The 18,308-nt window shown below is 34.7% G+C and overlaps 1 protein-coding gene across 1 annotated transcript in view; it reads left to right on the forward strand.

Moving 5' to 3' along the window:
• The window catches only part of LOC136034570 (rac GTPase-activating protein 1-like), an 84,755-nt gene that overhangs the window by 42,735 nt on the left and 23,712 nt on the right, over positions 1-18,308 (forward strand). Inside the window, exons 6-9 of the mRNA XM_065715813.1 lie at positions 1,124-1,219; positions 4,401-4,518; positions 7,334-7,460; positions 16,461-16,607. Coding sequence (XP_065571885.1) covers positions 1,124-1,219; positions 4,401-4,518; positions 7,334-7,460; positions 16,461-16,607 — 488 coding nt within the window. The remainder of the gene's footprint in view (positions 1-1,123; positions 1,220-4,400; positions 4,519-7,333; positions 7,461-16,460; positions 16,608-18,308) is intronic.

Below are 18,308 nucleotides of genomic sequence, written 5' to 3' on the forward strand. Positions count from 1 at the left end.
TTCAAATATACAAGATAAAGGATAAACTGTTGTTTTTTAGAAGGGGAGATGGGGTGGGGAGGAACAGTATTCCATCAAAGCATCATAGAATAAAAAAAGTTGGTCAATGAATAAAAACTTTTTCTTTCGAGTCTTTATCACTTTTGATAAAGATAAGAACTTTTATCACTCCGACGAAACGAGCTGAGTCACATTTTCCAGTTATATTGTTGATTTAAGGAGGATCATGTTGCATGAGGTTTAATACCTTTCATAGTTCGTCGATAGAAAGGATTCAACATGAACTATTCAGCATCAATTATCGAATTTTTTTTTTTCAATCTCGGAAAACCAAACTTATTTCAGCTGTCTAATAAACATAGAGACTGTCGTAAAATTTGAGGTTTTTTCTCCGTTTGCAAGTTTTAATTTTTTATTTTTCCTACGGTTTTAACATATCAGCAAAAGGTGAGAAATTTTCTATCATCGCAAAACTACAATTCAGTTCTACTCATCCATCAAATGAATTTTTTGAAATTCGGCATAGAGCGTTTTTTAGATTAAGAATTGTTAAAAATCGTTAAAAAGGGAAAATTTTCGTTTTTAAAAGTAAGTTTAGATCCTTCTCAACGAAAAGGTCTAGACAATATCATTTATCTGGCTCAGTGAACGGATAGATCTGTGATTAATGAATCCAATGGTGTGTCCAATGATCCATGATCCAAATGATGAATCTCTTGCTTTTGCTGCAAGTTGCTGATGCAGGCTTGTCGTAAAATCGCTTGTTTCAGAGGGATAATTTACCTGAACTGCAAGAGAGAAAAAAAAATAGCTAAGAAGATATTCAGTTGGTGATACCAGTGACGTGATAGACTAGTAATTGTTGGTCTGACTGATTTTTAAATCAGAACACGAGTTATAATGCTTTCCCAAAGCCAAATTGGATAAAAAAGCAAATAAAAACTAGAGTATTGGCTGCGTTGCCAATCAAGTCTTGAATCATTTTGCCTGAATTCATCTCAATATTAAATAAAAATTATAAAGATCCCTTCCAAGATATGACTCTGAAATCTAAATGGTCATTATATATATATCTGTTTCTATTTAACATGTGTGTTTTAATTATTGCTATTGGTATTTGTAGAAGATATGTATGATTCAGACTCGTCTCGTGCGACGCTTACAAGACCATATGCGCCAAACTTTCGTCGTCGTGCAAGTTCAAATTCGACACCCACGTGTAAGTTGCTCTACTTCTTTATCTTTTAGCTTTTATCTTTTATCTTTTAATTCTTTTATCTTTTAGCTGAAGTAGAAGTTGAACACATATTATATCCCTGAATAGTTGCTTTATTCCTTTAATAAGTTAAAAAGAGATACGAAAAGGGCTAGATGCCCCAGATTAGGCTGTGATGACGCTTTTTAAGATTAAAAATTCACTTATTGTATAATAGATTTATCGATGAAATGATCGGATAATCGTCCCTAACTTCAAAAGACTGTTGCTTGGGCTGTACCCAGTATTTGGGCTTGGAGTGGAAGAGTCAGGCTATTTGTGGTTTGAGGTGCGGCATTCGTTGAAAAGTGACTTTCGAGGTCTTTTAAGTCATTAAATCAATTAAATCAATTTTAAGTCAATTAAAAGCACGTTCTTTTTCAATTTTTTTGTTCTTAAATTTTTTTCTGGGGGGGCTCAAAGTTTGGTCTCTTGGGAAGTAGTCAAAGCGAAAGCTTTAAACAGGGAGTCTAGAGGAGAAGTACAAACAGGATGGGATTTAGGGTTGGCCTTGCTCGGTTTAATAATTGGAAGCTTGAATAGTAGTTAAAGTAGTGTTGAATAGTAAGTAGTAGTTATTATGTCTGAAGAATTTAAATTATAGCTAAAAAGCGATACAAGGAAGTGGTATTACTTGCCTCTTGTATCAAACAGATACAACAAAGCATGAAATATGAACAACGAACAACTCAACACATTACAGAAAAGCGTAATAGTTTCAAGAATAGAGCAGAAAGCTTTAATTTTTCCATGTTTTTAACCAATTTGGGCCAAGAGGCTTGGATGTTAGGTAGTGGTCTGTCTCTCATTAGTAATTCTGACTGTTTGATTAATGAGCGTGATTTCCGATGATCCCATCTTTTGGTGAGGCTTTTACCCGGTTATTATTGAAGGGGGAGGATGCCTCTACCAAATTTTTACTCTTACATTAATAATTGAGAAGGGCCCGAGTCATCAAACCCCGTGAGTCCTTACCTTTATAGATTATGAACAAGGGTTTGATTCAGCCGACAGAGGAACTTTAGCGGATGTTCTATCCTTGTGTGGTATTAAATAAAAAACAAGTTTTTTTTAACTGCAAGTAAGAAGCGACATTAAAACTTAAAACCAACAGAAAGTATTCCGTATATGAAAGGGGTTTTTCCCTCCTCAACGCCTTGCTCTTTACGCTAAAGTTTGACTTTTTATCACAGTTTTACTTCTTAAAACAATAAAAAGCTAGGGAGAAAGAAAGAAAGAAAGAAAAGTACTAACTATGAAAAATATATACTTTCAAGACAATGGAATGGAGTAGTTTGTTTTTCCTAATATCCGATAGCTTACTACTTAACACGGCAAATTTGCTAAATACATCCTTCGTTCCGAATTTTGACATCCCGTTATGAAAGATTCTGTATGATTCATCCTTTTCAAATACGTAAAATTATATATCACGTTTCAGTTTTGGACGACTCATGGTGTCTACATTTGCTTGGAAACTAGAATAATATAGAATAGAATATTACTTTATTATCAAGCAAACGCGCAACATAAAAACTGCCGAACTTGTGGTCTTCAGTCACCCAGCCTACATTGTATTTAAAAAAAAAAAAAAAAAAAAAAAAAAAAAAATCATAGGTACATAAGTGAAATATGAAAACATTGCCTACAGCGATGAACCACTGGCCTGTCAAATAAAATGAGTACAATGAATAAAATGATAAAAATGAGTACTTAAGTGCCCAAACATAAGTACATAAGTAAAATGTGAGTAAAACAAATAAAGTAAGTAATATAAATAAAATGAATAAAAATGACAGCATAAGTAAAAACATAAGTACATTATAAAAAACATACAGCGATGAATCCAATCGGCCTGTCAAATAAAATTAAAAAAAAATAACGCATTAACAATACAAATGACACATTAACGTGATGCATTACAAATTTCATTTATTTATGATTTCAACAAACGCTGACACAAAACTCTTTCTGTGACGCTCAGTTTTTGCATTAATAGAGTTTTAAACATGGATTTTTTGTGCTTTTGATGGGGGTAAACGGGGCTTTGAAGGTCAATAAGGGGCTGAGAGTATACATTGAAAGCGTGGGTTACGACGCAGATTATTTCCAAAATTGGTACAAAGAGTAACATGTCGGGCTACCAAGGTAGGGAGGCAGAGTTCCCTGAGGAGAGGAATGTAAAGCACTTTGCCCTGACCGTAAACAATTCTCAGGGCTCTCTTCTGGATAATTTCTAGCCTATCAAATTGATCCACCGTAGGACCAAAATGCCACACCGGGCAAGCTTACTCAAGCTGTGGACGGATAAGATATATAAAGGCGGGGGATATGTGCTTTTGGCATGAAAATTTAGCAAATAGCTTAAGGAGAGACGGAGGTGTACTAGTCTGTTTAACAATAGAGCAAATATGGGCCTCCCATTTCAAATCGCTAGTCAGTGTGACCCCTAAGAGTTTAGTTTCTGTTGTAATTATTTTATTCGGTATAGGGGTTATAAATGATGACTTTGATGTAAGAAAACTAAAGATCCTAATATGATATATATGGAGGTTTACTTTCATTTTTAACTGGGCTGCTTCACTTGCAACGTCTTCGAGAATTTTCGTTGCACTGCTCTTAATAATATTTCTTCTGCATTTTTCGAGCAATGACATGTCATCCACAAAATTCGATCGATCGGCTGATTCTACTGCGTTCTAAGCCAAGAAAGTGGAGGTTTATAAGCTAAATTTTGTTTCAATTTTTGTTGCCTGTTAAAAGGGCTACCATCCAGGCAAATTTGTTACCGCCAAAGATAAAATATACCATATTCGTGAATCAAAGTACCATAAATTAAAATTGAAGTTAAAATTGTGTTCTCCAGTAAGACATGTAACAAACATCGTTGAAAAACTAAATTTGTTCAAAATAAAGATTGAAAATATTTTAATGATGAAAGGTATTAATTGAGAAGGATATTTAGCCAAAAATCTTAATGTGAACATTAATGTGATTATTCATGAAATAGTGGTTGGTTTGTCTCTGCTTCCTCTTTCTTTCTATTCTTCTTTCTTTACTTTGTCTTCGGTTTTAAGATTTTTCCCGACTCTACTTTTCCCCAATCGAAACTAAATTAATTTGTAAATATCGTTTTAATTTTCAGCTACGACTCCAGGCTTTATCAGAGCTATGAATTCTGCCACAAAGCTGAATAACCGAGCTCATTCATTTACAACAAAGACCCTGTTTAAAAATGAAGTGTGTACTTACTGCGGGAAAAAGTGAGTTAATATTTCTTATTATTAAGTTTCTCTTTCGGAGAGCCATATTACGAAACCTTCCTTCGTAAGAACGTTTTGGATTTATTCGCAGGATTTATTATATAAATAGTACTATTACCACTACTGATTAAATGACTAAATGTAGCACCAAACCGCCTGAGGGCAACCCAGCTACGCATGCTCCTCCCCCCTCCTGATATATTCAAAGCCTCTCTCATTACACCCTCAAAAAAGTTCCCATTTTCTCTAAATCTTTCCTCACGATATCCTCCTACCCCATTCGGGGACGACCTGCTTTTCGTTTGGCCCCAGACTGTGGCCGGCAAGGACAATCTTTTGGCAATTTGTCATCTTTCATCCGCTGAACGTGTCCCAGCCATCTCATCAGAACCAATTTTTTGGTGTTTTTATTCAACTTTGAAGCCTAGATCATTCAACTTGGTAAGCTTAGATAGTATAGGCTTTTATTTTTCTTAGAGACGAACTTGAAATTCTCTATTGTCAATTTCTCACGCTCTTTTGTCTGGCGTTGCGTCTGGTATTCTCGATGTGCCACGGTATACAATTTTTTTTTCAAGTTATAAAAGGTGCAAAAAACCTAGTGAATAAGTTGGATAAAGGATCGTTGCAAAAAATATTGGTTTAAAGTGAATTAAGAACTACGGGTGCCATTAATATTGTATTGGTACCTTACAGAACTAGAAGCATCTCTCTTTTTGAAGATTACCTTATCGCTAAAAGTTTTATTAGGATCGCAATTTCTCTTCAGCTCAACGTGTAATCCTTTTTAGTTTAAAGTTTTTTTTTATAACAATCGGCTTTTGTTTCATCGGTTTCCAAAAACGAAACACAAATACAGAATAATTTCTTATGATCTGTTTGGTTCCCGGATGTAACAGTATTTGTTAGGATTTTAGAATCGAAATGTTCTAGAAAAAATACTAGTGACATCTAAATGTTGAGCTTGTTGCAAATTGAATTTATAAAGATAATGTTTATATAGTTTTTCACAGCAACAAGAAATATTAAGCGTAATTGCCGCAGAAAATATGACGTATGACAAACAAGAAAAATAAATAATATAACCAAATAGCCGAGAAGACGAGGGTAATATCCGCCAGTGGCCACAAAGAAGCGAAAAGAACAAAAGCAAATATTTCGGCAAGGACCCTCGCCAAGCTGTCTTCAGTGCTAAAAAACAAAAGAAAAAAAAAACTAACCTTTTGAAGTAAACCCAAACAGAGTAGAAGCAGAAGTGTTTCTTCTAGTGTGTTTGAGTTTATTTCAAAACATTATTTTTGTTCTTTCTTTTTTTTTGCTTTTGTCCTTTTCTCTTTTTTTCTGTCCACCAGCTGATGTTACTCTCTTTTTCTTGGCTATTTAATTATACTATTTATTTTTTTTTTTTTTGTCATACGTCATGTATGTGGTAGTGGTAATTTTGTGGAACGCCAGTGACATAAAGAATCTAGTGAAGACTCGCTGTCCCCTTCAGACCTCTTGTGACATCCTTCTTGTTAGACTGAATAAGCGGGCTTAGGGGTTATACGTGAAGGATGAAATTATACCTTTACTTAATAAAATGACCTTTTTCACTAAAAAGACTTACTGGTAAAGTGACGCCAAATAACTAAAAGCTGCTCCAGATAATGGTATCTTGGTATCAGCTTCGGACGTAAATGAGTAAAGTCCTTTTTTGGTAATATATACCCATATTAGCTGTAGTGGTTGATGCCTTGGTCTTACAACCATGTGTCCGTAAGGGCAGGGTTTTTTATTCTTAGTATCGAAGATTGTTTGTTTGGGACGGGATTAGTGGTGTGATTCTGTAAGCTCAACAAGAGTCACCCCAGTTTTGATTAAGTATCTGGAACAATCTGGGGGGAAACATGGAAAATATCGTATGATTTGTCCCCATCCATGCATTACACTCTCAGGCGAAGACAAACAGTCACAAGAGTGGTACCAGGATCAGGAGATTGGATCATTGTCTGCATGTGTATTTTTCCCCTTTTCAATCGCCAATTCAGAAATTGAGTCTCAATTTGAAAGGCCTAGCCCTATATTGAATATGTAATAGAAGCTTCTGAGTTTGCTGTCTGCAATGAGCTTCAATAACGAAAAATCAATCGTGCGCCCTATCCTGGTAAGTTCCCCTTAAAGCCATTGCTTGAAAACGCTATTTTTTAGTCCGTTTTTGGTTGTAAAAAAGGATAATTGGGAGAAACTGATAATAAAGAAATTTTTCTCAACAAAGTGGGATCTTCCGGCTCCAGGAAGCTCGGAGTTATTCTAAGATGCAAACTTCACCCATAAGAGTCCATTATGCCTCTTCATGTCGTGCATCAGACCAGTCATGGAATATGTATTCCTTCTTTTTGGTGGTGCTCCGAAGAACCATGCTGGCCCAATCAAATGTTCTCGAAATTGAGCAGCTTGGGTAGCAACTTCCTGAAACCACGATGGCAAACCGCAGCAATCGATCCAAAATTGTTTTGACGGAGCAACTATGTCAGTTCTTTCGAAGCTTGCTCCTGGAAGAGCAAAGCCGTTAAGGGCAACTCGTCAAAATAGAGCTTGGCAGAACTACCTTCAGCAAGGAACACCCTTAAAAATGAGATTTTTCCGACGATTGTATAAATTACCAGGACTAGCGGTATATCATCATTGTTAATGGAGGCGCAAAGACAGTAATAAAAAAATTAGGGATAATTTTCTTCATGATAAATTGTAGTCTTTTGGGTTAGTTAATTGAATATTATTTTAAACGTAAAGTTTTTTAGTACCTGACATTGACGCTTTTCTTTTATTTCAGAATGAAATTTGGCACTTCTGTATTGAAATGCAATGATTGTAGAGCCTCAGTCCACACTGATTGCAAGTTGAAACTTCCTTTGCCCTGTATTTCTGTTGCTACTACTCCGGGCAAAAAGAACTTTACGGTATTTAATTTTCCTTTTATCGACTAGCCACGTTATGCAAACGACTTTAGCGTCCTATATTTGCGAAATGAATGAATTTGGAAGGTCTTGAGGGTTCAGGCTGCGAGAACAAGTGAAAATTAATATTAAGGAGATTCGATATCTTAAAGGACCACCCTATATTGTCCATTATAAACTTTTTTAGTTTGTTTGGAAAAACTGTTTAGAATTAATTGAGTGGTCTTGCCATAACTTATAGAACTTGGATAAGAGATCCAAATAAACAACAAAACACTGAACACTGAATGAACGAAACGCACATCATTAGAAAGTATTAATTTTGTTTTTGGGATTGAGCGGAGAAGAATTTTCTTCTTAAAGCTCAGGGAAGGGCAGTCTCTAAAAATTTTCTACCATACCTGTTGGAGAGCATTAGAGTTCCCCGTTGTGTCGCCCGCCTTTTTGAAAACCTTACAGACACAGGATGGATTTTCTTTATGTTGTATGTACATTGAATAGACGGCGCTTTGCTTAACAATTGGTAAGAGACTATACATTTCCTATATTTTAAAATAGCCTCTCGTTAGTTTATCGAACAGTTGACATATTTAAGTGTCCATATCAATTTTCACCAGAATAGCTTTGGGACTTCCTTGTTGTGCTGGGAAAATTTGTCAATGAGCCCCTTGTCTTTGAGACGGTCTGCTGACGCTGAGATTCGCAAAATGGTTTGTAAGGTATCAAATCCCCTTAAGAAGACAAAGTCGCTTAGACTAATAATGAATAAAGATTAAGAAGTGATGTTAAGTATCTAAAAACGATCAAGGGGATAGCTATTCATCTGTACGGATTAAAAGCTCAAATCTCCCTTGCCATGCTATTATGTTGCTATTGCTCCGAGCAACCTTTCGGCATTTAACTGCCTTTACTCAGTATTTCATCTACGAGCTAGATATTTTTTCTAGGATACCCAGCACCCACTATTTAAATTTCTTGTGCTAGTTACGACAATGACCAACTAGTATAAAGGAAGACTTCTGTTGTCAAACAGTTCCTGGTAATCTGTAGTAAGGAGTAAGGATAAAACAGTTCGTGGTAACGAACTGTAGTAAGGAGCAACCCGGCTCAATAGTAAAAGAAAAATTTCTGTTCGTTTTAAGTTTTAATGTCACTCCTTACTTGCAGTTAAAAAAAAATTGTTTTTTATTTTTATTTAATCATATAAGAAGACAATATCCGGTTTTTCCAAAGTACACGGTATAACACCAACTCTTTTTGGCTTTATATGCTCTTTTTAGTTACCATCTTGTAAACTTTTTCTTTCTTGTAAACTTTTCTCTTAAGAAATAAACCAGAGAAAGCCAAAACCCAATTTTTGGCTGACTTAAAAGTATGCAGGGCTGACGACGCTTTACGCTAAAGTTTGACTCTTTGCCACAATTCCACTTTTAAAACAATTAAAAACTTTAGCGTAAAGATCGAGGCGTTGAGGAGGGGACAACCCATTTCATATACGGAGTAATTTCTGTTCGTTTTAAGTTTTAATGTTGCTCCTTACTTTCATTTAAAAAAAACTAGTTTTTTTTTATTTAATTGTAGTAAGGATTGACCTGGCTCAATAGTAACCAAAACTCTAAAAAATGGAATTTTGATACTAATCGATACATCAAAAGAATCGAATTTTTTATGCTGATTTTACCCATCAAAAGCTACGAGCCTGAGAAAATTTGCCTTATTTTATAAAATTGGGGAAAACACTCCTTAAACGTCATAGTATCTGAACGAAAATCATACCGTCACATTCAGCATATCAGAGAACCCTACTGCAGAAGTATCAAGCGTCTATTTACAAAAATGTGGAATTTTGTATTTTTTGCCAGAAGACCGATCACTGGTGCGTTTTTTTTTTTTTCTTTTTTTTTTCAGGGGTGATTGTTTCGACCCAGTGGTCCTAGAATTTCGCAAAAGGGCTCATTTTAACGGAAATTAAAAGTTCTAGTGCCCTTTTAAGTGACCGAAAAATGAGAGGGCACCTAGACCCCCTCCCACGCTAATTTCTTCCCCAAAGTCACCGGATCAAAATTTTTAGATAGCCATTTTGTTCAGCACAGTCAAAAAACCGAATAATTATGTCTTTGGGGATGACTTACTTCCCCACAGTCCCCGGGGGTGGGGCTGCAATTCACAAACTTTGACCATTGTTTACATGTAGAAATGGCTACTGGAAAGTGTACAGACGTTTTCAGGGGGATTTTTCTGGTTGGGGGGAAGGGGGGTTGAGGGGAGGGGATTCCGTGGGATGATTTATTCACGGAGAATTTATCATGGGGGAAGAAAAATTCCATGAAGGGGGTACAGGATTTTCTAGTATTCTTAAAAAACAAGAGCTAAGAGCTCATATGGCACTTGTGACGAGGCGAGAAGAGCTAAGAGCCAAGAGATCATATGGTATGAGAAGATTCTATGAATCAATAGATTGATTTAAAAAGGAAAATAAGAAGCTTAATGCCGGTCAAGATTTAAAATAAGAGCTCTGAGTCACAAAGTCCTTCTAAATATCAAAATTCATTAAGATCCGATCACCCACTCGTAAGTTATAAATATCTAATTTTTCCTCTCCCTTTTGCCCCCCAGATGGTCGAATCTGGGAAAACGACTTTATCAAGTCAAATTGTGCAGCTCCCTGACACGCCTACCAATTTTCATCGCCCTTGCACGTCAAGAAGCACCAAACTCGCCAAATCACTGAACCCCTCCCCCCAACTCCCCCAAAGAGAGCGAATCCAATACGATTCTGTCAATCACGTATCAAGGACATTTGTTTATTCTATCCACCAAGCTTCATCCCGATTCCTCCACTCCAAGTGTTTTTTCCAAGATTTCCCCCTCCAACTCCCCCCAATGTCAAAAGATCTGGTCGGGATTTGAAATAAGAGCTCTGAGACATGAATTCTTTTAAGAGGATGTTCCCTCTTAAACTCCTCGCTCTTTTCGTTAAAGTTTTTAATTGTTTTAAAAAGTAGAGTTATGAGAAAGGGTCAAACTTTAGCGTAAAGAGCGGGGTGTTTTAGAGGGAACAGCTCCTTTTATATACGGAGTAATATCTGTTCGTTTTAAGTTTTAATGTCGCTCCTTACTTTCAGTTGAAAAAACTTGTCTTTTTTATTTAATTGTATCCTAGATTTAATATCTGACTTCAATGATAAAAAAGGCCAGAAATACGTCATCGTATTCCAAATGTTACACAATTTGGCCCTTGTCATAAATATTTGGTCTTTTCTCGTAGAGGTACCACCCTTTGCTCTTTTCCGTGAGAGTCCTTGTTGACTGTAATCTTTCAACCCATAATATATAGCATAAAATAAGTTTGAGAACTGTCGTTAAAAAACGGGGATAATTCATTAATAGGAAATAAAATTATGCGTAATAAAATCTAAAATCTTCGGATAAAATCTTCGCATTTTCGACTGAATTGAAGAAGTGCCTAAAAGATCAACCCTATAATTTAGGATTTTCAAGGGAGTGTTTCATGTGGAATACACACGAGGAAATTGAGATCACAAAATGTGATCATTCTCCTCAGTTGATCATTGTTATCAATTGATAAAAGGAAATAAATCCTGGATAAAAGGTCTAATGTTAGAACTTTTAATTGATATCAGCTCTTTTAATTAATGAATAAAGCAACATAACTAATAATAAAACTTAATCGCAGATTGTCTTTCAGCGTGCATGGGTGACTTATCGACAAAGAAAGACTCGTTGATTTAATGTTTTGATTATGAGGGGGATCTTCAACATGTAAGAGTGACTATCCTGACCCGTTGGTACCATCTATAGCCCTATAAAAGATATATTGGCCAAAATAAATAATATAATTTATAATGGCTAACCTATATAGACTGTTGCAGGATATTCCATTCTGCTTTTCTTTCTAGTCATCTAGGACATTTCAGATAGTAGGGAATTGGATATATGTGTCGTTAATCGGGGTAGATTATGCCTGTGAAAGATTTGACGGTAAACCTTGCCACCGTGAAACATAGCATTACTAATTATTTGCAAGTTATCCTATTTCTAGTTTGCTGCTGATTTGCAATGGTTCCACTAAAAAAAAAATAAACCAATAAAACAATGTCAGATAAATTTCCATAAATAAATGTGGTGTATATTTTATTATCACTGCTTGATAGGAAAAAATGATCTTACGAGATCCTCCTCTCATGGTAGGTTAACAGGTGCTATCATTGCCATTAGAGAACCATGTATTGCTGTTATGTTGGACTCTCATTTGAATAGGTTTGTTCTGTTTGACAACAGAGTGTCAATGAAGATGGACTTTATGTATATATATATATATATATATATATATATATATATATATATATATATATATATATATATATATATATATATATATATATATATATATATATATATATCTATATATATAAAAATAAGTTGTCTGTCTGTCTGTGGATGGATCAGGTGACGTCACCTGAAAAAACTGGATCAGGTGACGTCAAAACTGAAAAAACTAAAAAAAGGCAAAAACTACAAAAAAAACTAAAAACTAATAAAAAAAATAAAAAAGCTAAAAAACTAAAAAAACTAAAAAAAGGCAAAAACTACAAAAAAAACTAAAAACTAATAAAAAAGCTAAAAAACTAAAAAAACTAAAAAAAGGCAAAAACTACAAAAAAAACTAAAAACTAATAAAAAAAATAAAAAAGCTAAAAAACTAAAAAAACTAAAAAAACTAAAAAAAGGTAAAAAACTAAAAAAACTAAAAACTAAAAAAAACTAAAAAAAAAGGAAAAAACTGAAAAATAAGCTAAAATAAAGGTAAAAACCAATAAAAAACTAAAAAAAAAACTGAAAAAACTAAAAAAAGGCAAAAACTACAAAAAAAAACTAAAAACTAATAAAAAAAGTAAAAAAGCTAAAAAACTAAAAAAACTAAAAAAACTAAAAAAAGGTAAAAAACTAAAAAAAATAAAAAATAAAAAAAAACTAAAAAAAAGGAAAAAACTGAAAAATAAGCTAAAATAAAGGTAAAAACCAATAAAAAACTAAAAAGAAAAAAAGGAAAAAACTAAAAAAAATTTTCATCTAAAAAACTAAAAAAAACTAAAAAAGGTAAAAACTAAAAGAACTAAAAAAGAAAAAAATAAATGACGAAACTCAAAGAGAAAGCGACCAGGACAAAAGGAATGTTCGATTAGCAATCAACAAAGCACCGGGACACAGGGAGTATAAATGACGACCAGGACATAAGTAAAAAAAAAAAACTATCTATATATATAAAAATAAGTTGTCTGTGGATCTGTGGATCGTGGATCAGGTGACGTCACCTGAAAAAACTGGATCAGGTGACGTCAAAACTGAAAAAACTAAAAAAAGGCAAAAACTACAAAAAAAAAACTAAAAACTAATAAAAAAAATAAAAAAGCTAAAAAACTAAAAAAACTAAAAAAAGGCAAAAACTACAAAAAAAAACTAAAAACTAATAAAAAAGCTAAAAAACTAAAAAAACTAAAAAAAAGGCAAAAATTACAAAAAAAACTAAAAACTAATAAAAAAAATAAAAAAGCTAAAAACTAAAAAAACTAAAAAAACTAAAAAAAGGTAAAAAACTAAAAAAACTAAAAACTAAAAAAAACTAAAAAAAAGGAAAAAACTGAAAAATAAGCTAAAATAAAGGTAAAAACCAATAAAAAACTAAAAAAAAAACTGAAAAAACTAAAAAAAGGCAAAAACTACAAAAAAACTAAAAACTAATAAAAAAAGTAAAAAAGCTAAAAAACTAAAAAAACTAAAAAAACTAAAAAAAGGTAAAAAACTAAAAAAAATAAAAAATAAAAAAAAAACTAAAAAAAAAGGAAAAAACTGAAAAATAAGCTAACATAAAGGTAAAAACCAATAAAAAACTAAAAAGAAAAAAAGGAAAAAACTAAAAAAAATTTTCATCTAAAAAACTAAAAAAAACTAAAAAAGGTAAAAACTAAAAGAACTAAAAAAGAAAAAAATAAATGACGACACTCAAAGAGAAAGCGACCAGGACAAAAGGAATGTTCGATTAGCAATCAACAAAGCACCGGGACACAGGGAGTATAAATGACGACCAGGACACAAGTAAAAAAAAAAAATTAACAAAACTAAAAAGAAGGTAAAAACTACAAAAAAACTAAAAAGAAAAAAAAACTAAAAACTAATAAAAAAACTAAAAAATCTAAAAATCTAAATAAACTAAAAAAGGAAAAAAATAAAGGAGAAAAACAAAACTAAAAAACGAATGTATATACAGACCGGTACACCGGGATACAAATGACGACCGGGACACAGGGAATATAAATGACGACCGGGACACAGGGACACAACTACAACGGGGACACCGGGGGAAACAGGGGGATGTAAATGACGACCGGGACACCGGGACAGGGAATGGTCGATTAGCAATCACCATCAACAAAGCTCAAGGGCAATCATTAGAATCATGAGGTATAGATCTGAATACAGATTGTTTTCCCATGGACCATTATATGTTGCATGTTCAAGAGTCGGTAAACCTGACAATCTATTTATATGCAAAGACAATGGGACAGCAAAGAATGTTGTATATTCGCAAGTTTTACGTAGTTAAAACCATATATATATATATATATATATATATATATATATATATATATATATATATATATATATATATATATATATATATATATATATATATATCTATCTATATTCACAGGTGGGACATAGGGACACAACTACAATGGCGCGTAACTATTATGGCGCGTAACGACTTACGCGCGCGGGGGGGCTTGGGGGGGGGCGCGAAGCGCCCCCACCAACTAGGTGTTGGGGTGGCGCGAAGCGCCACCCCAACAGCTAGTATATATATATAAATATATATATATATATATACTAGCTGTTGGGGTGGCGCTTCGCGCCACCCCAACACCTAGATGGTGGGGGTGCTTCGCGCCCCCCCCCCCAAGCCCCCCCGCGCGCGTAAGTCGTTACGCGCCATATTAGTTACGCGCCATTGTAGTTGTGTCCCTATGTCCAACCTGGTCGATTCCCTGTGTCTCCGTCGTCATTTATATATCCCCCTGTGCCCCCCGGCGTCCCCGTTGTATTTGTATCCCTGTGTCCCCGTTGTCCCGGTCGTCATTTGTGTCCCGGTGTCCTGGTCTGCATATACATTTGTTTTTGAATTTTTCTTTTTTTAGGTTTTAGTTTTTTACCTTTTTTTAGTTTTTTTAGTTATACCTCATGATTCTAATGATTGCCTTTGAGCTTTGTTGATGGTGATTGCTAATCGAACATTCCCTGTGTCCCCGTCGTCATTTATATATCCCCCTGTGCCCCCCGGCGTCCCCGTTGTAGTTGTGTCCCTGTGTCCCGGTCGTCATTTATATTCCCTGTGTCCCGGTCGTCATTTGTATCCCGGTGTCCCGGTTTGTATAGGCTATACATTCGTTTTTGAAATGGTATATGATGAAATAAATTTTTGTATTTTTCCCCTTTTTTTCTTTTTATTTTTTTTGGTTTTTACCTTTTTTTTTAGTTTTTTTTTAGTTTTTTTTCTTTTTATTTTTTTTTTTTATTATTTTTTTTAGTTTTGTTTTTCTCCTTTATTTTTCATTTTTTTTCCTTTTTTTATTTTTTTTTCTTTTTTAGTTTTTTTAGTTTTTTTATTAGTTTTTAGTTTTTTTTTTCTTTTTAGTTTTTTTGTAGTTTTTACCTTTTTTTAGTTTTTTTAGCTTTTTTTTACTTATGTCCTGGTCGTCATTTGTGTCCCGGTGCTTTGTTGATGGTGATTGCTAATCGAACATTCCTTGTGTCCCGGTCGTCATTTGTGTCCCGATGTCCCGGTCTGTAATTTCGTCAGTCGAAAACATGACGTCAGTCAACACAGAAACATGACGTCACCTGATCCACAGATCCACAGACAGACGACTTATTTTTATATATATAGATAGATATATATATATTTAGGGGTAACTAATAGATGGGGATATGCGGAGCTGGTGGCTTGGTGCTGCAATGAGTTGCCAGCAGTAGTAGTAGTGTAACTCCTAGGTATAAATGGTAGATGCAAATATATGAGAATGAATAGGCAGAATCCCCCAAGATTGGCCTTAAGGACATCTCTTAAAACTTTGGGCCTATAAACGCCCCGTAATTATATTGTAAGGTTACATAATTTGCCAGAACATAATTTGTGTTTTACTGAAAAAAAAATGAACGTGGATTGTCAGTTTAATTGTCATATACTTATATTTATTCCTTAAAGTTTTGATATTTTTTATTCATGAAAGTAGAAAAAGTGGAAACATTTAAAACGTCTTTCCAGTAAAATGCAAATTATGTTCTAGTCTTCAGAAGGCATGAGGACGCCTTTCCATAACCATACTCGTGTTAATTTTTGCTCGTTTTGAGTTTGACTTGGCTATATATTGTAATTTCTGTTCGTTGTGAGCTTCATTTATTTATTGATTTTGAACTAAAATCAAGAAGTTGTGGGCATCAAGCCATAGCTAACTGTAGAAAAAGCCAAGACAGATAGACCGATTGAGTAAGAAGCAAATCTGGGATAAGCTCTTATTAGGATTGTATAAAAATTTACGCTTTGAAGATTATTTTACTTTGTTTCTGCTCATTTTTGGCTGAATGGACCTCTTTATTTTTCTTTGAAAACTTGTCTTGTAAAAGAAAAAAAAAAAATAAACATAAATGAACATATTTTATTCCACTTGAAGGGTGTAATAAACATAAATAAACATATTCTATTCTACTTAAAGGGTGTAATAAACATAAATAAATATATTCTATTATACTTAAAGGGTGTAATAAACATAAATAAACATATTCTATTCTGCTTAAATTGTGTAATAAACATAAATAAACATTTTCTATTCTAATCAAAGAGTGGTTTTAAACCTAAATAAAAGTACTCTATTCTGCTTAAAGGGTGTTTTAAACATAAATAAACGTATTCTGTTACACTTAAAGGGTGTATTGGCTGACTACGTTCCAGAGTGTTCCCCCATGGTACCAGCATTGATTGTTCACTGTGTTAATGAAGTTGAGAGAAGAGGACTTAATGAGCAAGGAGTTTACCGAGTGAATGGGGCTGACAGTCAGGTCAGGGAACTAAAGGTAAAATTATTTGTTTAACTATTGTTCAGATAGTGTAGCAAGCGCTGAATAGCTCCTTAGCACCCATGACTAGTTTAGCTTGTTAGTGCTAGTGCTCCTAGTTTCTTGCCCTTGTAATGAAAGTAATTAAAGACTTGACTCTTTTGACTTTGTTTACTGCAGTATTCATGGCAGTCATAATCGAAAAAACGATTTACGAACTTCATTCACTTCGTCATGTAATGGCGCTATCTACTTCCGTTATTCTATGGCAATTTGGACTCCTAAAGAGGTCATCAGATGGCAATGTTGTGACGCTGCCAGAAACCACCTACAGAGGTAAGCGCGGAGGCAAAAGGAATAAGTAAAATTTTATCCCAGTGCGTGTTTCAGATCTGTCGACCAGATTAACGACTAAACAGAAAGTTAGACTACGATCACTGGAAATAAACTGTCAGATGCACCATGAAATCCCGACTCTTACGCCGTGGTATGCTGATGTGACTGTTTCTGCTGATTCCAGCGAAACTCCTCCTGTTTTATGTCCTGAACTCCTGTCTGCCAAATCGCAGCTTCCCTCTGTTCTCGCGACCAACGCCTGCGCCTTGACTAACAAGATGGTCGAACTAGAAGCCTTCTTACGAGAATCCAGTGTACCAATAGCAATCGTGACTGAATGTTGAGATATGACAAACGATACCGGATATATCAAAGGCTACACTTGTTTTTTTTACACCCGCCGTGATAGAGGCCCAAACCTCAAAGGCGGTGGTGATGGGCTGGATTTTCGTAACGACCTCCAATCCAAACTGGTAAATGCCCCCAGTGACTCTCGACATGGAGTAGTCTAGGCTGAATGTAAGCCTTCCCAACTGCCGAAGAAGTTTTTGTGCCTGATAGTTGCATCTGTATATTATCCTGAAAATGCAAAAACAGAAAGGAGCTTGTGATTTACTTGCAATCCTGCCTTGATGAGTCTCGATCTGGCTCCTGCTTTTATTGTTGAAGGTGACTTCAACCAGACCAACAAATAGTGGCGATCCAATGCGCTTGATTTGATACAAGTAGTGAACATTCTCACCCATCAAAGTGGCAGTACCGTAGACCCAATATTTACCAGTGTTAGTGAACTTTACCGTCCTTCCCCCTCAATGGACCCATTGCAAACCGCCGATCATTTCTTAATCCTGTTACAAGCGAAGAACAACATACCGAAACCGAAAAGAAGCAAAGTGACAGTTCGTCCACTGAACCAGAACTCTATATGTGCCTTTGGTCAACGGATTGGTAATTACTCATTTGAAGAAATATGCTCAATCACTGACTTGAACCTTAAGGTTGAAACACTCAAATCCCTGCTGCTCGAAAAGTTCCACGCATTTTTCCCGACTAAAGCAGTTTTTGGATCTGAAAAGCCATGGATCACGAAAGACATGAAGCGATCAAACTTAGATGCCGACTACATAGTTCACGGTGTATTTCAGCTGCAAAAAAGTTATGGAACCGCATTGTCAGTGTCAGTAGACATGCTAAAAAGAAATATGCTATTGGAAAATTTCCCCCCTGCTTGATAGGATTCGCGTAAGTGGCATTCGACTGTTAAAAAGAAGACCAGAAAATGTGTTAGTATTGATCTACTGATGCTGAAAAAGATGGCACAAGAAGTCAATTGTTTCTTTACCGAGATACGTTTATCCATTATTGAGTGAAGTTGAGTTGGAT

Source organism: Artemia franciscana, chromosome 13 (assembly GCF_032884065.1).
Source record: "Artemia franciscana chromosome 13, ASM3288406v1, whole genome shotgun sequence".
Lineage (NCBI taxonomy): Eukaryota > Metazoa > Arthropoda > Branchiopoda > Anostraca > Artemiidae > Artemia > Artemia franciscana.